This window comes from Folsomia candida, unplaced genomic scaffold (assembly GCF_002217175.1).
Source record: "Folsomia candida strain VU population unplaced genomic scaffold, ASM221717v1 Fcan01_Sc010, whole genome shotgun sequence".
Classification (NCBI taxonomy): Eukaryota; Metazoa; Arthropoda; class Collembola; order Entomobryomorpha; family Isotomidae; genus Folsomia; species Folsomia candida.
In genome coordinates, this window is record NW_019091202.1 from 2,876,097 (window position 1) to 2,900,433 (window position 24,337).

General features: G+C 35.1%; 3 protein-coding genes across 4 annotated transcripts; 2 read left to right on the plus strand and 1 right to left on the minus strand.

Annotated features, from left to right (window-relative positions):
• The first annotated feature begins 1,934 nt into the window (after positions 1–1,934).
• Positions 1,935–5,187, plus strand: LOC118436867. The gene is made up of 3 exons (XM_035855511.1): positions 1,935–2,073; positions 2,263–2,351; positions 2,547–5,187. The coding sequence occupies exon 3, from the start codon at positions 2,572–2,574 to the stop codon at positions 4,024–4,026; it is 1,455 nt and encodes a 484-aa protein (XP_035711404.1). The 5' UTR covers positions 1,935–2,073; positions 2,263–2,351; positions 2,547–2,571; the 3' UTR covers positions 4,027–5,187.
• Positions 5,188–11,154: 5,967 nt separating this feature from the next.
• LOC110854804 lies at positions 11,155–13,872 on the plus strand. Its single transcript, XM_022103250.2, has 6 exons — positions 11,155–11,473; positions 11,670–12,337; positions 12,408–12,552; positions 12,633–12,745; positions 13,251–13,609; positions 13,698–13,872. Exons 1-6 carry the CDS (start codon positions 11,268–11,270, stop codon positions 13,713–13,715), a joined length of 1,509 nt encoding a protein of 502 aa, XP_021958942.1. The 5' UTR covers positions 11,155–11,267; the 3' UTR covers positions 13,716–13,872.
• Positions 13,873–17,620: 3,748 nt separating this feature from the next.
• Positions 17,621–23,318, minus strand: LOC110854671 (zinc finger protein 260). 2 transcript variants are annotated; one of them, XM_022103135.2, is made up of 4 exons: positions 23,128–23,318; positions 22,801–22,938; positions 21,583–21,990; positions 17,621–18,040 (listed from the first exon to the last, which is right to left on the minus strand). In XM_022103135.2, the coding sequence occupies exons 2-4, from the start codon at positions 22,918–22,920 to the stop codon at positions 17,747–17,749; spliced, it is 822 nt and encodes a 273-aa protein (XP_021958827.1). In that variant the 5' UTR covers positions 22,921–22,938; positions 23,128–23,318; the 3' UTR covers positions 17,621–17,746. The 2 variants fall into 2 exon arrangements, with proteins under 2 accessions (XP_021958827.1, XP_021958826.1); XM_022103134.2 differs by having other exon boundaries at positions 23,090–23,318.
• Between the last annotated feature and the right edge of the window lie 1,019 nt (positions 23,319–24,337).

Here is a 24,337-nt window from a genome sequence, read left to right on the forward strand (position 1 = left end):
CCAGGTAAAACCCCTGGGTATGGGTTTTCAATAGCAAAACCCCGGGGTTTTCCTTACCCTGGCTCTACTACCTATCTACATACTAAAGGATAAGGATAAATTAAAGATTGATGTCAGTAAGTATGCCAAGCTGCTTTAATTTAAACATGGGAAGCGGTGAAACTGTAGCTTTATTATCCAGATTGAATTTAGTTTTACATATATCATTTCTAGCAAGAACAAATAATCAATGTATGAAATTTAAAGTAAGACCTTATTCTCCCTTCTAAACTAATTATCTAGAAGAATGAAAGGAAATTAAGAACTATCACCACAAGAAAGGAGAGGTTCAATAAAGTCGGTGACAAAAAGATGTCAGTTAACCATTGGAAAATTACTAGGTTAAATCAATCGTATACATACTTCATCCCTCAATTTGAACTAATCTTAAACTACAAGAGCACATCAATCGTATTCTTTGCCAGGAGCAATCGGTAACTCTGGACACGAAATTGAGAAAGTATTTTGGCTGAATTCCGTTCCTTATGGTATCCACGGATCCAATCATTTCCAAATTTATCCAATTGGGCAGCAGAGATTTCAATACTTTTCGTCTATACTTATTTGTACCACCTTCATATTTGGACATCCTGTGAAGATACTCTTTTGATCCAGTTGACGCTAAAGCGATGAAATTTACCACGAACCATTCTGTCGTAGATATGGCGACGATGGCGCCAAAGGTTGAAAAAAGTATGAAAAATGACATCGGTTCTTCAGCCATTATCAGCTTGAGTAAAAACCATATTGCCAGACTGGAGTATATCACGAAATAAAAATGGTGCATGCAGGTATGCACGAAATCTCGAGCCAGTTCAGAATGCAGGATACAAAGGATGCGGAGACTTTTGTAGATTTTAATACCTTCCTCGTAACTCAATCCACCGCGGAGCATACCTGCTAAATAAATACATACATATTCCTTTATTCAAAATTCATTCGAGGTCAAGATTTAAATAAATATTAATCCCCTCACATAAGTACTTATTCATTATCTATTTTTTATTTATGTAATCTCAAATTCGCCTTATTAAATCAATTTCTCAATCTACCCCACATATTTATGTACGGGGTGAAGAAGGAGTAAAAACCTTCAGTCATTATTCATGACTATTCATGAGATACATAAATGAATATTTTAATGATGGTATTCATTAGGTACCTACGAGTTTGTACCGTTTTGCAACTCAAGCAACAAAATAAACCTCGGAAGTTGGTAAAAAAACCTTTGCTACACACATGCGTATATTATTTCATTCAAAAATTTCGAAAAAACAATATTCATTCATATTGGAATTAGTGATGATTTGATAATGTATTTATTTTATACTGACAATGGAGGCGCAAACCATGTTCAGCCCAGATAATTTTTTGACCTTATTAGTTTGAAAGAGCAAGTCTTTACAAACAACATTTGGTTCGGCACTTAGGCAGATGCTCAGATTTCAGCACGTTATGGGCGCCGCAAGTTCGCAAAAATGCACGTTTTTTCGGGAAATGCCAAGCGCGAGCTCAACTTAGTGACATTAGACCATTATTTGGCATAAGTGACCTCATTTACAACCACACCCCACGGCCTCACCAGCAGGCCTTGAACCTTGATGAGTACATAAGTGTTAACTGAATTTATGTAAGTCATAAAAGGAATAAAATATGTTATCTCCCACAAGTAACCTACATAATGGCATACGTACATAATCCCGTACGTTAATATGTTTCGAATTAGGATATTTACTCATGAATACATAAATTGTGATTATTTCACAAGGGAAAAGTGTCATGTATTAAATACATACATATGTAAAAGTTGTAATGATTAAGGTTGAACAATAACTGATAACTGATAACGGCTGTAAATGATAACATGTTTCTGGAACTCACTTCTGACTCAGGCATGAATTTGTGCATGCAGCAAACGTTTTCCGGATTTTAGTTGTGACGACGTTAAAAATTAGCAGCCAATTTGTAGTAGGAATTTAAAAATAAAATCCAGAAGTTAATACATCTCACTAAAAATTGTTCGGAATAAAAAAAGTAAGTGATAAAATTATATTGACAAAACCCTACCGTCAACCGTGTAGTCCGCATCGTAATATTTGTTGAAGTAAAATAAAGAATTGAAATATTTATGTATTTAAAGCGTATTTATTACATATAAGAATAACTTAGTTTACATCTAAGAACTTTACCGAGTTGAGTTATTTTTTTCAATTTCAATTTCAGGTCCACACTGTAATTTAAATCCAGTGGAAAATTTCCTTCGGGGTACGTTTGGGTATACCATTCAGTTTTTGTGGAAACTTATAAATAGGGTAAAATGCTCAAAAACTTTGTAATTTTAATAATATTTTTAAAGTCCTGTTATCGTCCAATAATATATAACGCTTACTTAGTCTTAATTGAGTAAAAAAAATTATAAATGCATACATACAAATGTACATATTTTATTTCATGTGAAAACAATTACAATACAAAAATAAGTTAATTGATTCATTGAAAAATTCCAGATTTTGACAATACCACTCATCCGTGATGGAGCTAAATATAGTTGATAACTTTGTTCAATTTATTGCAAATTGTGTAAGTTCATTTTTGGATTTTTTGCATCGGATTACACCGGAATACAGGCCCCTGCGTATAATTTCAGAAATTGCTAAAGAATATTTAGAACAAAGCAACCACGCAGATCTACCCCAGGATCTATTTTCGTCTGTGATAAGTAATGATAATGTTATAGAATTTTTAAATTTAAATAACGAAGTAAAACTTAAGGAAACTAGTGAACCATTTAAATATTCACTTGCATACGGTTTTAATAAAAACATGGAAAATCTAGCTTCTTATTTATTTGAATTCCCAATTGTCGAATATTCTATTGAGGCAGCCAAAATCAAACAGGTTTTTAATGATCATATTGCTCCAAATTGTAAAGATATATATACCAATTCAACAATAAATAGAAAAATATCACGTGATGTAGCCGTTAAAAAAAGACTTGGAAAATTGTGCGACGGATATTTATTCAATAATGCAGGCTTTCCTAATGTAGATAAAAATATATTTAAGGGAATAATGCAGGTACATACAGATATGATAGATACAATTAAAAAAAAGGAGTTTATAATTAAAGTTAAAAATTATATGAAAACAGAACACCTAAATTATTATCACAACCGTTTTCAAGATGAGTTAGCTCAAATTATTAAAACTAATTTAAAAGAAATTTTACAAAATAACAAATTTCATATTATTTCACCAAATTATGTTTTCGATGAAGAATCTAATGATGAAAATGATTCTGTTTTTTGGTCAAAAATATTCGCTTATAGCGATCTCCATAGACAAAACTATTATATTTGGAAGGAATTGCTTTCAAATTTAAATCCAAAATTTGACGGGGTTGTAAAGATGGTAGATTGGAATTTAAAAAAATTACAACTTAATGTCTACGAGACTATAACAATTTCTAACAAATTTAATTATGTATCATTCATAAATTATGCTGGAAATTCAACGTTCAAAGATTTGCATGAAAAGTTGAAGCAACTAGTGGCTGAAAATAATTTAAAAAATGAAACTATTGTAGAAAACATCAGAACGTTTTTATCTGACGGAACCCTTCCCAATATTCCAGAAATGTTTCACGCCTTTTTCGCTACTTTTCTTATCCATTTATTTGGGCTAGAATGTAGAACAAATTCACTAGCTTTGGTTCATATTTTGATGGGTTTAGATATTCTAAGATTTAACCCTGATTCTAGTTTAGATTGGATCACGACAAAATTGCCGTGTAGTATAAGTGGAGCGAAGAAAGTTGCTAAATATATTAAATCTCCATTAAATAAAATAGATGATAAAATATTGCAAGAATATATTGCAAAAGAAAACGATTTAATTAATGAGTGGAAAGCTAAAGTTCTTAAAGATGGTGAAGATTTTAACACAGTTCTTTCCGACAATGTTAAATATTATTTGTCACGTGATTAAATAAAAAAAAATTATAAATTATGAAAAATTGAATACAATAAACTTTAAAATAGTATATATATATATGTAAATTATTTTTAAATTCGACTTTTTAAAAATTAAGGTTAGGAAATTTAATGTACGACTCCTTTGTAGTCAGCTTTTCTGATGTGTAATTTATGTAATGTGTACCTATATACAATAATACTGAAAATATTGTGAATAATTTGTCATTACATATAAAAGTTAAACACAGAGCCAAGGAAAGAAAAAATGTAAATTAGTCAAGTTAAATTTCTTTCAAATTGTTGAAATGAAGCAAAATTAAATATTACAATAGCATAATTTCTACTTAATAAGTATTTATTTAAGCATTAAATTAATTTGGACGAGTGGAACGAGTGAACGAGTGGAACTATCACATTTCCAAAATTGTGTGTCAAGCTGTGGGTAAATTGTATCAATTAAAAAAATTATTTAAGTCTGGTTTTTCTGTTCCCGAATTAATTCACGCTTTTAATGTGTATATTAGATCTGGTTTAGAATATTGTGCAGTTGTTTGGGGTCCCGGTTTACCAGCTAAACTTGTTCACAAATTGGAACGAGTGCAAAAAATTGCGCTTTCCATTATTTTAAGAAAACGGGTTGATCATAGCAATTATGTCGATGTGTTGAATTCGTTTAAAATCGAGTCTCTTGAAATGCGTAGAGACATTTCACTTAAAAGATTCGGGTTTAAACTAGTTATTGGTCGTTATTCTGCTTTTTTGCCTAATTTTGATACTTGTTCATCTGGTATGATGTTAAGAAAAACTAATATTATTCATCAGGCCAATATTAAAAATGTAAAATATTATAATTCGACATTACCCACATTAATTAGATTAATTAATACCGAATACAGGGAAAAATGCACTATATTTAGTTGCAAATATGAAACTATTTTAACGCTGAGAGAACAAAACTTGTTGTAAGTGTGTATTTATAAGTATTATTAAGCATTATGTATAACTAATAGTAGTGGCTTAGAGAGTTTGTAAACTGTCGAAACCATGTATGATGCTTACTTAAATTAACTAATGTTGGTAGAGTCTCCTTCTCTAATTTGTAACATGAGATGTTTTTTTTGTATCACATATTATGATAAGATCAGTATAATAAATACTATTATTATTATTATTATTTGGCGTAAAGCAATTTAACAATGCATACACACATGTCTTTATTCTGTATTTTATAATTTATAGTAATACATAAATTTTGATAATAGTGATATTTAATTTATACTAATTTTAATTTAATTTTAATTTATATAATTTAATTTATACTCTAAAAAGCCGAAATAAATATAATAGAAAAAAAATATTCTGATGTATAATTTTGCACCAAAGAAGGTGCAGAATAAGCCGATAACATACAGTAGATTTTCGTAAAGTTTGGAAAGCTTTAAATTAAAAATTGTCCCCAATTCATAATGTGTTTATTTCATTGATAAAAATCGTAAATTCACACTCATCTTCATCGGATTGCATCATGTTTTTGATATTTTTAATTATACCACCCACTGTACCAGTGGTTTGACAATACATAATCTGAATTACTGCCGATTTACTTCAAATTCTAAGTTCAAACTTGTCATTTCTAGTTGTTTTTTAACATTGATAAATTTAAGAGGCTGACCTTATATTTTCCCAGCCACGTGTGAGCAAACAATTACACATAGTTTGTACAGAGTAGCTATTCCATCTTAAATATAAATAATTGCTTAGAATTCATGTAAGGCAATTTCATAGACTCATTTTTAAGGAATATTTACATATTTATGTCTCGTATAAATAGACATACATATGTCTATATATAACTACTAATAAGTGGCTAATGTACATACTTGTCACATTTTGTTTGCAAAGTTTCATGCAGATAACTACAGTGTAAGTTTCGCCATTAGGGGTTGTCAACTTTCTTAGTAGTATTCCACAAAGGTACAATCTTGTGGAATGTATAAGTCGACCTATGTAAAATTAGGACAATTAAGTACTCAAATTCGAAGTGATATTGATGAATTTGATTCTGCGGCGTGACTTTGGAAAACCTAACTAGGTCAAGTACACAATCTGTGAAGGAGGCCGCGTCCATATTAAAATGGCGGCATTTTATCTGCAATATAAAAAATGCTAATTGAGAATTATTCGATTGTGTACTGGTAACCATGCTTAAGTTTTTTAAAATTAAGCACAATTTAAGAAATTCCACTTGAAAAATGCCCACATATTTTGCGAAGTATTTGGTTTCACTGTAACCCAAAATTTTATTCTCTAAACAAAAGTGTGTATGTAAATTGATTTCCTCACCTATGAAACGTATAATGTTTCCGAGACAGGGACTCTAGGTGACCTAATATCAGTCGTGAGCACTGCAAGTACACCAGAGAGAGACATGGTGTTGACCTTTCCTTAATTTAGAATATTCACTAATTATCAATTATCACTTATATTTATTTTTTTCACGGTTAGGGAACATCCATATATTACGTCATCATTTGAGTTAGTTTAGCCTTCCCATCTTTCAAATGTCAAAATTCCACGTCTCTTAATGTATACGTTAGGTGGGTGGGTGCTAAAATCGGGAATTTTTGATGACGTTATATATGGATGGCCTGGCCCATTAGTCATTAAAAAATCGAAAATCTTGATTCAAACAATATATTTTTTTAGATGAAAAAATTCTGGTACTAATTTTTTTTAGTACCAGAATTTTTTTCCATTGGTGACAATCATTACCTAAAAATCGCATTATGGTCCATTCACAGATGACGATTTATTTGTCCTCAAATTATTTACCGAGTCAATCTCACCTCGTCCTTTCTCCCCCATACTGAGCTAATCTTCCTGGCGAGAAAAGGAGAAAAGATGTGGTATGCAAAACACTTTTCTTAAGGCGAGTTACACATATCTGTAGACATATCTACATATGCATTTTTTTAAATTTGGATTTTTTTTTAAAATTTACCTACACTCTTAGAAATAGGGTGGCGATTATAACCAAAAAGTTAACGTATGTATATGACTCTACCGAGGTGGTTATGAATTTTTTACGAACTGGTTATAAATTTATTAGCTCTGGTGACAATTTATAGCTACGGCGATACAGTCGCATATATACGTTTACTTTTTGGTTATTATCGTAACCCTATTTCTAAGAGTGTACTACTAACTATTAATAAAATAAAATTGTGCGTACCTGATCCTGATTCCTTCTGTGTGAATAGATACTTGAATAGTGTATGTATTTACATACAAATGTACATACAGTCAATGGAAAAAGTATTGGCAACCCCCACGCCAGCTAAATAAAATTGGCTGTAACGTTGGAATGCATTATACAATTGGCATGAAAATTTGTACGCCTTTAGAAAATATAATGTAGTTTTCGATTATAGTCATTTGTTATTGATTAAAATTAGATAAACACAGTTTTTAAATAATTTGTTGGAAAATTTGCAAAATTTACCCGCAAAAAGTATTGACAACATGTGGCCAAATTAATTACGCGAAACAATTTTCTTAATAAGCTACCACATTTCATTACGGTAAGTTAATAAGGTGACCAAATATGACGTTACGACATTTTAAGTCTACAGTTGTGTTGTCTGGAGCCAAAATGGCGACACCAAACGAGCTGTATTGGCGCCGGGAGAAATAATCATGTCTCTTTCACAAAAAAACTTTCTTATCGAAAATTCAAAGAGAAAACATACTTTTCCATATTTACTATTGAAAACGTAGCCAAGAAATATAAAATGACAATCTCAGTTCCTACTTTTCCATGGTGCGAAAGGAAAAAGTACGCCCACGCCCGCCTACGCCCACGAGCCACTGATGAATCAAGCAAATTATCACTCGAGATTGGAAGACTTCAGCTCCCAAAACCATGTTGAATTTGAGAACCAACTGTGGGTTCAACATATCATGCAATATTGTGATCAATCAAAAATCATGCCATGGGGTTATAGGGTCCAGAAGCCCGACTGACGCGAGGGTCACCAAAACGAACCAACCCAATAAATTGGAATGGACTAAATACCACCATGAATAGACTTCCAATGAATGAAAAAGGTTCTGCTGGTCTGACATAGGCATATTTTACTTATTCGGAGCCAATTGAATGGTTCAAGTCTGGCGGATGCCATAATAGGCTCACAAAAACGAATATGTTCCTATGACAACTAAACACAGAAGAGGAGCGATTATGGTTTGGGGTTAAATGACTAGGTCTTGGCGTAGGTAGCTGGTCATTATCGATGGAATAATGACTAATGAGGTCCAAATAATCATTCTAAACGATAATTTGATATTATTCGATAAAAATCTGACCTATTAAAGAATTTTATATTCCGAAAATTCAGTGACCCCAAACATGTAGCCAATTTAACGATGCAAGGTTTTGGAGATTGAAAAGGTTAAGATTCTTTCGTTGATTGCACAGTCTCCCGATGTGATTCTGATTGTCCGGATTGAGAAAAGAGGGACTGGTGAGAAACCACTCTTCGAAAAACGACCTTGTAAAAAGTTCGAAGGAAATATGGGCAGCCGGATCAAAAAGCGTTATAAAGAAACTTGTTGAATCAATTCCACGACGTATTTTTGCTCGTATTGCGTCGAGGGGAGGTGCTACGTAATACTAGAAGCAGTTTGTCATAATAAAATTGGCGTTTCTTTGATTTATGATTTTTTAAGTTAAGGGTTGCCAATACTTTTTGCGGGTAAATTTTGCAAATTTTCCAGCAAATTATTTAAAAACTGTGTTTATCTAATTTTAATTAGTAAATCATGATTATAATCGAAAACTACATTATATTTGCTAAATGGGTACAAATTTTCATGCCAATTGTATGATGCATTCCATGGTTATAGCCAATTTTATTTAGCTGGCGTGGGGGTTGCCAATACTTTTTCCATTGACTGTATGTAACTACCGGAAACGGGTGATAATTATAGTATATCTATAGAAAAAGTATTGCAAATTGAGATAAATTTCACATAATGTAATGAAAAAATATTTAAAATTTTGCATGTTCAGTCTAGTCCAACGGGTCCTACCGTGACGGTTGGACTGACTCGAATTCTTTACAACGTCTAAAAATATGTATGTATATATGGTTAAGCTATGAGATAGTGAATGAATAATGAAGGAAAAAGCTCATTAGTTTCAACTTCTAGATGCCATAAACCTGGTTGCTACGCTTAATGTGAAGAGACAATTAACAAGATCGTAAAAGGTGGAAATCTTAAATTGGAAGCTATGAGCCACACTTTAAAGTGTGGTAATTAATTGGTAATTCTTAAATAAGAATTCCGCTCACCAGTGATATAAACGACTTTACGGGGGTTTTGCCACGTTGGTGGTGGGGTGGCGTGCTTCTGTGTCGTTATCGAGTACCACCGAGCAGTGGTGGGTTATTTTCATGTGGTGACCATTCGGTAGGTTTTTGTAGGGGCGAACCGGTGATACAATTTCTAAGAGTGTGGTCAATAAAATGGACATAATTTGAGACAGATTATTACGCGAAGAAACTTCTCTAACTGGTCGTAATAATGTTTCATTCCGCATGTATTTCATGTTTGTCAAAATCTGGCAAACACGCTCATCATAAAATCCTAGTCCAGAAATGTATTAATTGATAATAAAAATCGATCAACTTTTTTCCGTGATAATGTCAGGTATGCCCAAACGATGTGGAAATGAAAGGTTTTAAGGTATTCCAAAAATCGTGCGAACGAATTGCGCTGGTAAAACTGTTACATAAAATATTTCTGGCTTCTTACAAGGGAAACTCTCGAGGTGCCGGTCGTGTCCAGGCTTGCCCCCACGTTTTTTAGAAGCTACTAGGACGCTAGATGAAGGGTCCATTCATATTTCCGTGCAAAACTTGTATTTCGCGCAATACCATGGCATCATATTCGCGAAATTGGAATGTTTTTATTTTTAACACGGCAGTAACTTTTGAAATCCTGGACCTATTTTCAAAATTTGTGACAAACATCATAACAAAGAGTTACACTTTCGTATGTCATGAAATTCTTCAAAAAATAACCTTTTGTAAAATTTTTTAAAAAATTTCGTAATTTTCTTAGAAACAGGTTGGTCGAAAAATATCAAATATTTTTTTATTTTGATTTCATTTTGTCCCAAAAAGTGCTACTTTTGTGATCATTTTAAGTATAAAATTTTGAAAATCCGAAGTAAACTGTAAAATTTATTGGGGTTTAAAATTGGTGGAAAATGAGGATTTTTAAGCTTGGCGCCAAATATGAGTTTAACACGGAAATAAGAATGAATCGTCCTTCTGGGGTCCTAGTAGATTCTAAAAACATTGTGGGCTCCTTGGGCACGATAAGCAATCAGGAACCTTCCCTTGTGAGAGGGACAAACTATGCCCGAACCATTTTGAAATAAATTTTACCCCCAACAAAGCATCATGAAAACATCCATCACATCCTGCGACAATTAATTTCAGAACTGTACACACTGAAAAAAATCCTGAATTTGCCACGGTAGTAATATATGTATGAAGCCGGAGGGAGGTTAAATACGTACCGCGTATGTTTACTGTACACCACAAGGAGTCAAGATATTCACGCATACAGAGGGCTACACCGAGACTCCGATCCGAGAATAGTTACAACTCATTTTTTGCGGGTGCAACCACAGGTCGCAGGTGACGATTTGTGCACAGGAGATAAATCGTCAATGCTTATTTACATAGAGCATATGTAGGTTATAAAACATTCGGTGATCATATCCCCGACACGTTGCTTTCTAAAACCTGTCAACGACACAAATAAATACACATGCATTGCAGATCGAACTTTCAACATTGCACCATATATGTGTCTGCATACATAAATGCAAGTGCGTATGGATATGTAGATATGCAGTAATTATATTATCTTTGTGATTGAGAGTGTGCTGTTTCTCCGCTGCATGATTTTCCGATTTCATCCATGGTCATGTAAAGAATGAGATTATCTTATCTATCCTGCAAGGATGATACGTGAAATGTCAACCGGGTTATGCATACATAAAGGTGTGGATGATTATGAATCATTCACAGTTAATCATTTACATATTAATCGGTTATCTAAATATGTCACCTCAGCACTTAAATAAGCCTTGTCGCGTAATAAAGAATTGGGAAGCTAATTTCTTTTTAGTTATTCCTCGCAGTCCATGGGAACAAGTTGATTTTTAGGAGTATAACAATGCAGCCTCATTTGTTTCTAGTATTTGTCATCCCCGTAATTATGGTCGCTTTAATTCAACCCGGGCTATTCCACCGCGTTCAATATATAGCATTTTATGGAGCATCGGGGTGTTGTGAGGAACCCTTCGCGAATATAAGCTCGTCCGCAAATAATATCCTTATTCCTGCTGGACAAAACATGATTCACTTAGGATTTAATGGATTGTAAGCCATTCAAGAGTGACACCATTTTATGAAACGACCGTGTATATAAAACCCCAATTTTAGCCTTAGATCGGACCTTAGACCCTATCGAAGTCAAGGGGTGTGCGAGAATTGCATGCTTCACCCTATTGCTATATTTCTTGTGCTCTTAATGACATTATTATTTCATTTTCACTCAATTCTTAATTACATGTAGATGGAGAGCTGAGCAATGCTACAATGAGACCACCTGTGCTGGCCAATCACTTATTGCAAATGGGTCATATAGCTACTGTCTAGCATGGGAAACCTATGACGATAGCACCGAAATACATGTCACCCGCTACGGTGATATGTTCCAGCTTGAGGAAAGGATCACGTTCTTCTCGGAGGCCAACTTAGAAGGGACAAGCTTCTCTGTTACTCCAGACACCCCTTTTAATGAAGAAGCACGAAGAGTAGGATCCTATTTCTTTACGGGACCAACTTCCTGGCAATACAAAAGTTCGGAAGCTGCGGATGGAGGTACATGTCTCAACGCAACAGACGAGGTATATTTCTACGGGTGGGGACACACTGTTCTATTAAGGGCAGATATTCAGGTGGGTTGGGTTCGACACGAATGTAATGTGTCTGAGGACCTGACTACGACTACAACAAGAACTACCACAGTATCAACAACTATCGTACCAACTACGACTACAAATTTGTGCACCACAACTACTACAGCTGCACCAACTACAACGATGCTAACCACAAGTACACAAGCTACAACAGAAATAATAACAACTCCAGAAGTGGTAACCACACCGATGAACTCCACCACATCGTTAGCAACTACATCAACTACGCCTATGACCACCACTGCAGACCCATGTCCAGAGGGTAGCGACATATAAACCTGTTAACTTAACCATAAAACAACTACTAAATGAAGGTCCTAAAAAATTTCTAGGACCCGGACTCGACGACTTTCTCCACTGGGCTTTCACCCATTTTGACGAGTTCATAATTTTGAATCACCTTAATCCTTCTCCTCCCATCGTCCCATACAATATCGATATAAATACGGATTTGTTCCAACTTTCTGGAAATATAAGGTGATCTCAACTACATACGTATGTGTATATCAAAAAAAATTGTTAAGAAATTATGAGATTTTACTCTATGAAAATTTTAGAAATTCTTTTGTCACCGGAATGTCAAATGCGTTGCAAATTTATGAAATATCTTCCGACTTGATGGTGCCACAGTTCCAATTTTCCATATTATTCAAACATCTGGAATTGCACGGTTAGAAAACTGTAATCATTGCACATTGAGACACCACTTAAAAATAATGTCAGCCTTTTTAAAATTAAATTGGACACTTAATGACACTAAAGACATAGCCACTGACTTCTATATTCCGTAAACAATTGTGACATGTGTCGTCTATACCAAATATGCAATGGGATAGAAGCTTCACATGCATGTTCGTTGAGAGTGAGTTAAGATCGTGTATGTAATTTCATTTGAAACGAATACACAACATAACATACAAAAGTGAGATCAATACATCGTTGGTATGTCACAGTCGTGACACACCAACGTTGGCCTTGGTGTCCTGTCCGGATGCTAAGGTTCGTCTACTGACAGTGCGATATTTTTGCAATCTTGCTATGTGACTGTTACACACACTATACCAAATCCAGAGTACACTTTACTAAATCGATATCAAACTAATGTTGTTTAATGGATTTAGTTTAGTTTACTTAATCTATTAGTCAATACCTCTCAAATCCATTTAAATATTTAGGATTATTCAACTTGTCCGGAAGTTTAAGTTCGCCTTTACCTATGCCGGCATCTGGGGCATGGTCCATCACCGATTTTGACTTAAAAATTGACTTCGCCCTGGTCGGATTTGCCATTGAAGATGGCTACATTAATTTAGAGCGATATGAGTCAAGAAAAATTGTGTTAACCCCAAACTATTCAAATTCCCAATTTTCTATGGAAAGTTTGAGTTTAAAGAATAACGATGGTGCCAGCAAAAATCTGGACAACGATCATGCTTTGGAAGCTTTGATGCATCAGATCTCAAAGTCCATGGAACAAGCCGGTTCGAATCCAGTGTTGAACTGGGTCATGACATATCTGAAGTTGTTATTTGATGTAAGTGTTTGTTAAGGTTTTAAGATTCAAAATGCAGAAAATTAGTGACCATGTTAGTAAGATATACGCATATCAATATTTTTTTCAGGTTACTCCATTGAGGTAGATCGCCGGTTTCACATACGTAATTTAAATCGCGGCCTAATTATGTATGTCGAGCATTTCATCCGTGTGATCATTACGCAAGTTTTTTTTGATTTATCATTGTAAGAATTGATTTTAAATATTTGGACTAATAAAGGATTTCAATTCATTAAAGTTTACAGGTTTCAAGCTACATATCCTGAGAATGAAATTGCAATTTTATAGCGCGTGTTAAAATACCAGTGTTCAAATGATATCAAGTGGAGTTCATATAAATACAAGTTTTTATGCCCAAGCCCAAGCAGCGACTCACTCGCCTGTTTTAAGTTAAGTAGATTATTTGTGTACAAAGCGGTATTGATTGATACATATGTACATAAGTAATGGGTACCGTGTATGCAGTAACTGCTCGGCAATATTGTTTTGCCACTTAAATAAGTAGCGCATTTTTGTGGACCAGCATAATTTAAGACCAGGCAGTAGCAAATTTAATAGCGATAAATCAATACGTGCTGCCTCATCAAACAAGACCTCTAACAGTGTATCAGGGGGATTTTGTGACAGCAGATTTTGTCACATACATATTATAAACCCTTGTTCAAAATGACACTGCACTAATAGTAAAAATGGAACAAAAAACGCTTATAATAAGCATTTTTTCGCTTGATGCACCTTACAAATACATAAATAAATGAGCATGTATATTTGAGTTGGGCTGGGCGTTTGTGTTCAATCCAATTAGACTACTTTGTAGAGTCGGCAATTAACCCATCCCGGTTCTTCGCAGATGAGCAACCATTGGGCAGGAACTGCCTTCATTGCCTTATCAAACTGGTTAATTACCACCTTAATCGTTCCCACGCATGCTTTTGCACCCTCATAAAATTTTTATGTTCCAAATAGCTTTTATTAAAATTTTAGTCAATTCTTTCCTCAATTTATATTTAATTGCATAAATACAATAAAGAGCGTGCAGACTTGACCAAATATCTGAAATATAAGTAAATAAATTTTAAAATTACTAGAAGATGAGTAAAATTTATCACGACCATGGTAACAGTCATAACTTTGAGAATACTTACGCTTAAGGTGAGAGAATTATTCAGCTTGGCATACCCACTTAACGAAATTTCCGTTGGGAAAAGTGACAATTCTTTGTAAATATTTTTGATCTGGAATCAAAGTTTAAATATTATCAGAACTATATTTAGGTACCTCATGCGCACTTGGGGTAACTGATAATTGATAATTGAATACGAACTGGGAAACATTTCTTACTTCATGGTTCACATGGAAATCATTTATTTCTTCCAAGTCCATACTTTTAAGAATTCCAGCGATTCTCGCCTCCTAAGAAATTTTTGTGTGACATAATTTAAGCATATCATAAAGTAATCTAAGAATCACATTACATTTAATTCCTGTATGATTTATGTACCTCACTTGTTATTCGCACCCCCATCCGAATTTTTACGTATACACGATACATCGAGAAAACATTGAAGAACGACATGTGCCAAGCCAGGACATAGTTGTCCGAATTACCTTCGATCAAAAACATCAAAGAAATGTACACCGTGGAAGATGCAAACCAAATGGATAACATGATCGACAGTAATTGCGTCGGTGCTAAATATTTTCCGCAGAGGGCAGCCTGTTGGCGAACGCTGTGCAGCGCTATTTTCAAATCTCGTAGCTTCCCTTTGTCCATAGATATGTAGTTCGTGGCCTTTAAATCGCGACGAATCTGGTAATTAATTAACATTGGGAATAATTTCATATATAGATTGCTTATCTTCGTACTAATTCATAAAAGACCTAAGTTCAGTCGATGCTTAATTCAGAAACGACCTAAGTGTACAGAAAACAAGTAAAGAAGACCTATGTGCAAGTACTAAGAAATGTATTTACTTATGGCTATATCTTGCCAAAACGAGTCTTTATATATCGCGCGATTTAGCTATATGTAAGTAAATACATGCTTGCACATAGGTATTTTTTTACTTTATTTTCTGCTCACTTAGGTCTTTTCTGAATTAAACCTCAACTGCAATTAGGTCTTTATGAATTAGCACGACGTTATATTGCGGAAAATATGTACCACCTCTGAAAATGCAACCTCAACGCTTTTCAACATCAGGACAACTTTAATATCGTCCGTGGCATATGCTATCGTCCCAATTGAACAAAAGAGCCCATGAGCCACGAAAAAAATTGGAAAGGCGGATAAGTACTTCAAGTCGGCCAAAAATATCGGAACGGCGAAAGGCAGTGTTACCCCGATAAAGTAAAATGGGGCGAAAGTATTTCTAAATTTTGAAATGTTTATGTCTCCAAGATTAAAGGAAGTCGGGAATTTAGCTGATTGAATTTCATTCCAAGCATTTAGATAAGTCACGAGGGCCGGCGTGGTCCACCAAGATGTAAAATATTCAAAGATTACGTTTAATAGGGAGAGAATTTGGGCGGCGAAGAACAAAATAGATGTCAAACGGAGACGAGGAGATGAGGCTGTGGTTCCATCATGATTAAACATATTTGGCCAGCTTGGTAAAAAATGAAGGAAAATATGTACATATGGAATATTAAGGGTATTCATTTCAAGTTCTGAGCGTTAGCAACGTTCGCAAAAATTTTTGGCTTGAAAATTGATTTGCGAACTTGCGCATCTCCAGGGCTAATATTTAGTTCGCAAAATATTTTTCACAAATTTTTCAATGGGAAAAGCCCATAAATCTCCATTATGTAGTTACCAAAATTTTGCCATTTGAATTTTTGAAATTTCTTATTTGATAAATTTCGGATGCAAAATTTTGCTAGCTAATGGAAATCTACGAATTTTTCTCATTTCGAAATTCGAGACATTTGGACAAAATTTTCACATGCGAACTCGTAATGAATACCCTCATTACCCGGAAAGTAATTTATCAAATAGCTAACGTACAGGCCACCCGTGGCAAACGTGTGTCGTCCGATCGCCCCAAATTGAAAAATGCCAAAAGTTAAGAAGCAGATTTTGAGAACTGCAATTATTAAGGGTACAAGGATACACTTGATAGATTTAGGGTTAAACCCGTATTCGATGCAATCGTCATCCTTGTCAAATAAGATTGGACATCGACCAAAAAATCCAAGAAATTTTATCAGTGGGAGGAGTTGTAATGTCACTTTTGCAGACGGTGGGGGTGCTGAGAGGAGTTGTGGTAGTTGTTTTAAAATAATATTTTTTGTGGTCATGACGAAACGGTTTTGGAGAAAGATGATAAAGTGGACTGGGAGAAAGTTGGAATATTCGGTTCGAAAACCAATTATAGTTATGGATTGACATTGGCTGAGTAAATGTATTGACAGATTTTAATATGATTATAATTTTCCTAATTATTGCCAAGTGAGATAAATAACATGGTAAGTTGGGTTATAGATTGCTCTCTAAGTAATTGCATTTAGATAAGAGGTTACATCATGATTTTAAAAAGAGCAAATCAATCGTCTTCAGTGGTCTCAACGGTCCCTGGTTCTGACCGGACCGGCACCTGTTCGATCGGGTTTTGCACAGAGAACCGAAACTGGCCAAGGATGTGTTATCATAATATTGATCACATAACATACCGCGTATATGTATGTCGTATAATATATTCGTTTTATTACTGAAATTTTTAAGGCATATGTATGTAGGGCTAATACATATGTTCCGCTGCATTTATTATGCAATGTTCAAGTAACAATTTAAGTTATTGTTATGTATTGGTAATAGTTTAATTCGAAGTGGTAAATATTTCATTACACCACTTACATGCATATGTATCTATGTATTTATTCATGTATTACCGATGCGGGGAGAGTTATGTACGTAGTTATGCATATACATATGTATATATTCCTACCACTAAGTATCCAATACCAGTTGCATAATCGTGTATATACACATTTACCAAAAAACAACTCAAGTTTTATTTTATTAACCGTAAGGCCTTAATTTATACGAAACTAGTATGATACAAAACTAGAAATAATATAAAAGCAACTGTTGAAACTACCCAATTCAATAAATATTCATTTCTCCAGCGTGTGAACCCTGCCCAGATGATCATTCAGCACGGAGAAGTTGAAGAATGTTTGTCCACAGAAGTAACATTCGTAACTTAATGGAAAACAGCTTTTCCGTTTCAAGTGACGCGTAAGATGTGATTTTTTGCACGTGGTGTAGCCGCAAAATTGGCACGAATGTTTGTCAGGAGTTCCGTGATAATTTTTCACGTGAAAGTTGAGGTCGCATTTTTGTAAGAAATTCCGACGACATACGTGACATGGGAACACCGCTCGGGAAGATTTCTCTTGGTGCGTCGGCTGAAAAAAGATTACAAATTAGTCTTAATAAGTCTTTCAACTGGTTATGGGGAATCCCAAATTAATTTTTCTCAATCCGTGTTTAGCTCGCCCTTTTCGATTTCGATCATTTAGGCACATTTATTGCTCAAAAACAAAATCAACCTAATTTGAGGTGATTTTTTAGGCTTTATCACACCTTCGAGCAAAAGGGAATATTCCCAGCTACATATGTATGAAGCTGAGATTAATTTACAGAAATATTTATTATTCCTGTCAGGGACCCTGACTCAGGGTAAAGAAAACCCAGGGGTTTAGCTATTGAAAAACCCAAAGGTTTTGCAGTTGAAAAACCTTGAGGTTTTACCTGGGTTTTGCGGGTAGTCGGGGTTTTGTGGGTATTCGGGGTAGTAGGTATTTTTGAGGGTTAACTGAGGAGGACAACCCTTCACCGACAGAATCACCGATTTCGATGCCCTTTGGATATGTTGTTGCACTAGGTGAGTTGAGCAAAAGTGAAAAAGGATTTCATTCAATGGCCCCATTTGCGCCCGCCACACCCACCAAAGAGGAATCCTATGCCAAACTGGTCGCATTAAAAAATTCACCAAAAATCCATTTTTAATGATAATTTGATAATTTTTGCACCTTTTTGATCCCAGATAGTTGTTTTATCGTATCCGACATGAATTTCAATTTTTTGAATTTTTTGAATATTTTCGAAAATTTCGTGGATTTCGAAAAAATCAAAATTTCAAAAAAGTTGAGTTTGCTATTGGATATGATAAAGCAACTATCTAAGGTCACAAAAATGCTTAAATTGTGAAAATCCGACCAAAATTGGATTTTTGGTGATTTTTTTAATGAACCAAAACAGGGTATTTTTGCACCTTTGAGTGGGTGTGGCAGGCGCAAATGGGGCCATGGAATGAAATCCTTCTTCACTTTTGCTAGACTCACCTAGGACTACAACATATCCAAAGGGCATCGAGATCTGTGATTCTGTCGGTGAAGGGTTGTCCTCCTGAGTCAAAGTCAACTTAGGTTTTGAAAAAAATCGTTTTTCTTCAGTAATTTCTCGACAAAGCAGCTTATTAAGTGATTTAATTTTCATAACTAATTAACTTTAGAATTGTTTTAGTGGTGCCCGATTACAATACTTTATTAAATTTGAAAATCCCGACTACCCGTAGGAATTGCTCAGATTTGCCCCAATACCCCAAAAACCCGGGGTAGCATACCCTGATTTCTGTAAACTATGTACAATTCATTGACAATTGAACATTACCGATTTATTTAAACCTGTTTTAATGGTTCACAGAAAATTTATCCACCATAGTTTTTTACTACCCGGGCAGAGGTACATATATTCAGCTGCAATTCTTGAACCTGTCAATGCTTATTGAAAATTTTATCAAGACCAAAAGTCGACATGACCATCGTAGAGTTAAGATAAAGATTTTAGTTGCGCAGAAATTAAGGCACATAAATATGTAAGAAAAAATATTAAGTTCGTTGCGTCGCAGCCTGAAGAAATGAGCTCTGGATTTTTAGGAGGAGAAAGTGGGGAGAACTTTTCTGACCACCCTTTAGTCAAGTCCGGGATTTAGCAAAAAAATAATATTTTTGTGGGTCTTTGCTTTTGCCGATTTTTTCCAAAGTTGGGAAACCATTTTTCTGACATAGATTAACTACTGTTCATCCTGTATTATTAGTCCGATATTTTTTCTGAGAAGTTACATACAGTGGGTTGTCAAAAGTGTTGGTGGTCCATTTTGCGCTCGGTACCGCGTGAGATATTTTTGCCCAGGGATAACCATGGACTAATTCTCCTGGCATTTTTTATAGCCCAACAATTGAAGAAGAAAATACATCAAACAGAGTTTCGAAATCTGACCCCGTTCGGGGGAAATTGAGAAAAAACTTCAAAAACCGTAGAAAAAATTGTGGCAAAAGTATTGGTGGTGGTTTATTTTTTGCGTCTACAGGCCTCACACGTCTGAATTACCAGTCGTAACGTTAGTATAATACTCTTTTATGTTCATTGCGCTATAAATTTATTTAAATTGGCTAAAATAAGTGAGTTGACCATCGCTGAGAAAAATTTATCAACAGTTCGCGTGAGAGAGGGGTTTGACCCCAAAATCTTTACCTTCTGAGCTCCTTTAACCCTTGGAAAATTCAGAATATAATCATGCAGTACTTCTATACTTGCGCGGTGGTCAGCAGCGCAAAACAAGCCCGAACAAGGGCCACGCCATCAAGCCAAGGCAGAAAAGTTACTCATCATAGCAAGTACAGCCCTTTTTTTGAAAGCCCTAACGGGCAGAAAAATTACAACACAATACACACTGAACAGATTCATTGTGATAATATTGAAATTAAGGTCCCCCACTTAATTTGAGTACATGCACTCCACCCCATCACTGAATCTGGTCGAGATAAAGATGAGATTAATTTCCCAACATGCTGATAAGTAAAATAAGAAAAATAGCCTCTAGTGTATCTCACAGTTTTTTTCAATCAATCGGTTCTCAGTGGTTCAACTGATTTTCTACAAACATGTTAAGGTCCACGGATTCTAAAAAACAAAATTTGTTGTCATCCGATCACAGGATCTCGTCGCGATCATTTTTCATCACACTCGCGCGTTCCTTTCGCCACCCATATATTATCAACAGATATATCTTGCTATGTGCATGTTCATAAACCGGCTTCTTCCAATGAAAATTTGTTTCGTTTAGACTACGACACACAATAACCTCCAAGATTGTATGCTCCAATATGATCTGGATTTTTTTTGTGACCTCTGAGACCTTCCCAAAACGGTAGTCGTTATCATAATAGGTCATTTTTCTGACTTGGCTTGATGGCGTGGCCCTTGTTCGGGCTTGTTTTGCGCTGCTGACCACCGCGCAAGTATAGAAGTACTGCATGATTATATTCTGAATTTTCCAAGGGTTAAAGGAGCTCAGAAGGTAAAGATTTTGGGGTCAAACCCCTCTCTCACGCGAACTGTTGATAAATTTTTCTCAGCGATGGTCAACTCACTTATTTTAGCCAATTTAAATAAATTTATATCGCAATGAACATAAAAGAGTATTATACTAACGTTACGACTGGTAATTCAGACGTGTGAGGCCTGTAGACGCAAAAAATAAACCACCACCAATACTTTTGCCACAATTTTTTCTACGGTTTTTGAAGTTTTTTCTCAATTTCCCCCGAACGGGGTCAGATTTCGAAACTCTGTTTGATGTATTTTCTTCTTCAATTGTTGGGCTATAAAAAATGCCAGGAGAATTAGTCCATGGTTATCCCTGGGCAAAAATATCTCACGCGGTACCGAGCGCAAAATGGACCACCAACACTTTTGACAACCCACTGTATTTGGCACTTAAATAATTTCGTCATTGCAAAACTCTTGTAAAATAAAGAGAAGACGTTGGTGTACAAATTTCTGTTCACACAATTTTATTCTACCTGCCAGGTAACCTTTCAGAATTTTTTGCAACTAATAATACTGGATGAACAGTAGATTTTCATTATCTAAATATGCCTACCTCGTGTCCTTTAAGTGAACCCAACTGCGAAAAACTCCTCCCACACGTGGCACACTGGTATGGCTTCTCCCTCGTATGAGAGGCAATATGTTTGGCCAGGTTTCCCACACTTTTGCACTCCTTCTCGCACAGGGTGCACCGAAAGCGGAGAGGATTCTGGGCGTGGTAAGTTTTGAAGTGTGTGACGAGACTCGCCTTTCTGAGAAATGTTCTACCGCACCCAGGAAACGTGCAGGGCATGCGTACTCGTGAAGTCGCGCAATGTACGAATTTTACGTGTACTCGCAGATTCTGGGGCGAACTAAACTCCTTACCACAAATGTCGCATGGTAGCTTTCTTTGGGGTCCATGCACGCCGGACACATGTGCGTGTAAAGTGAGCACATTTTTGAGGATTTTTCCACAAATCTGCAGACATATTGAGAAATGCTGTATTTTAATGACTTAAGGCTCCCTTTTGTGTGCGGGTTTTTTAGGTTTATAAACTTTCCCCTTTTCAATGTCATATTGAAAGCCAGGTGTTTTTACGTAATTTTTTAGGTTGGCATAGTTCATAGGAGGTTATCGTGTATACATGATAACACTCAATCATTTTGAGGCAAATCGTCACCCGTGGATTGGATGTAGTATGTAAATATAGTGCTCTAGACGTTTTGTTACTAATGGGAAATAAGTCATAAACTCGTGTATGTATGTACAAAAGACACGTTACTTCAAAACCATTTTGATCTGAATACAAGATTTTTTAGCTTGGAAATATCGAATTTTTTAAATTGACGACGGCAGCTACACGAGTTTTTGACATATTTCCCATTAGTGACAAAAGGTCTCCTACATCATTACTAAAAAATGGACCATAGTACTATTGTACCTCCGTGGGGTGGCGATTGGTCTCCAAACAATTTGGAGTGAAAATATTTTATTTTTACTTCTCACTTTTTACCACTTCTTCATTTATTTTCGCAAGACAGAAAAAATAATCACAAATCAATCTTACTATTTAATTTTGGATGTTGATGTTAATAAAAACGAATGCCGATCAAAGGGTTTCAAAATTTTCATTTGAATACATATGTATAAATGTAAATAAATATGTATGTACATAAATAGAACAAGGGAAGGTTGAGGCAAATATATAAGTTCAAATTCATAAACCAATTACAAAATAACGTTGCAAACTTTCATAGTGGAGATTATGTACATTTTGATAATACATACCTCGCATTTGACTTGTCCATTTGGGTCGTGAGTGACGATATGTCTGGTTAGATGTGCTTTAGTTTTAAATGTTTTCAAGCACTGGGGGCAGTCCCATTTTTTAATTGTAGTTCCTTCCATTCTACCCCAATCGCTTAACTTTATTGGGTGAAATTATGTATACTTACTTGAGAAATTTCTGAGGTGCTCGGCACATCAGAAGTTTCCCATGTAAGTTTTCTTTTAACTACATGTGAAAATTTTAATGATTTTAAAAAATCACTTAAATATTCGTGGATCTATAACGCACTTGTTTAAAGGTCACTATTTATTTGCTTCGAGATAAACCTTTTTGATTGAATGTAAATATTCAAATATGGTAGAAATTATGAAGTTCTAAAAATTGTAAGACACAATAGGTTGTAATTTACAACCATAACTATCTACATCAGCAAAATTACAAGGTACATATATCGTTTTTTTTATTTGTTATGCTTGGTAAACGCGGGGGATTGAGAAGGCCGATTGAGTCCTTAGCCTCAAATTGACGACTGAATCGAGCCTAGTTCAGTACCCTTTTCAGCACCTGAGGGAAGGAAGGATGGGGCGCTTCATAAATTATGCAACATAAAAAACCTGACTGCTAGAACCCCACATCCCACCCCGCTCCTTAATATGTGTCGGATAGATATGATATCATTGGATCCTTGGAGAACCCCGTCTCCCGTCACATAATTTATGTATTAACGGGCCCTATGTCTTTTTTTGAATCTAAGGTAGCCCTAGTTATTTATAGAAAGGTTCAAAAATTATAAAGCCAAAAAGGCGAACATTTGACCAAACTAAACATGTATGTGTATATTCATGTACTTCATACAGGGCTAAAAACTGTACCTGCTATAAAATTAAGTTCTCACATTTCTCATAACTTTGGGTTAGAAATTATGCATAACCTTAAGCCTAGTACAGAATACTGTTCAATCTGTACTCACGACGAGTGTTCGCGTGAAATGACATCGTGCTAAAATTCAATTTTTCGCTTGGACAAAATTTATAAGCCGGCAGAAGATACTTCTCTTCCACGCACGTTTTCTCTCCTATGTATGTACATAATTCAAGGTTAAGAACTTTTGAAACTAGTTGAAGAAATAGGAATAACAAAATTTGTCATTTGAATCCATAAAAGACAAATGATGAGAAAATTTGACATTGGAGCTTCTTCAAATTTCGGCCGAAATGGTTGTTTTCCGGGAAAAACTCTTTCGGCTCATCCTCAGTGCATACCTGCATTTCCTTGCCCATCCTCCAACTACGTTGGGAGAACACTTGCCACCGGGAGAAGACTTGGAGGCGCGAAGCGCCGCCAAATTTTTTTAAAATTTTTGTTTATAAAAAAGTGAAGAAAAGTTTAAAAAATATAAAAAAGTAAGGTCTAACTTAAACAAACTGACCACAACAAGAACTCGCTTCAGTCCGATTAAGTCGCATGAACAACGGAAGACCTTGGTGTTAGATGGCACAAAAACAACACTTGAGTCAAAGAAAAATAGGAAGAACA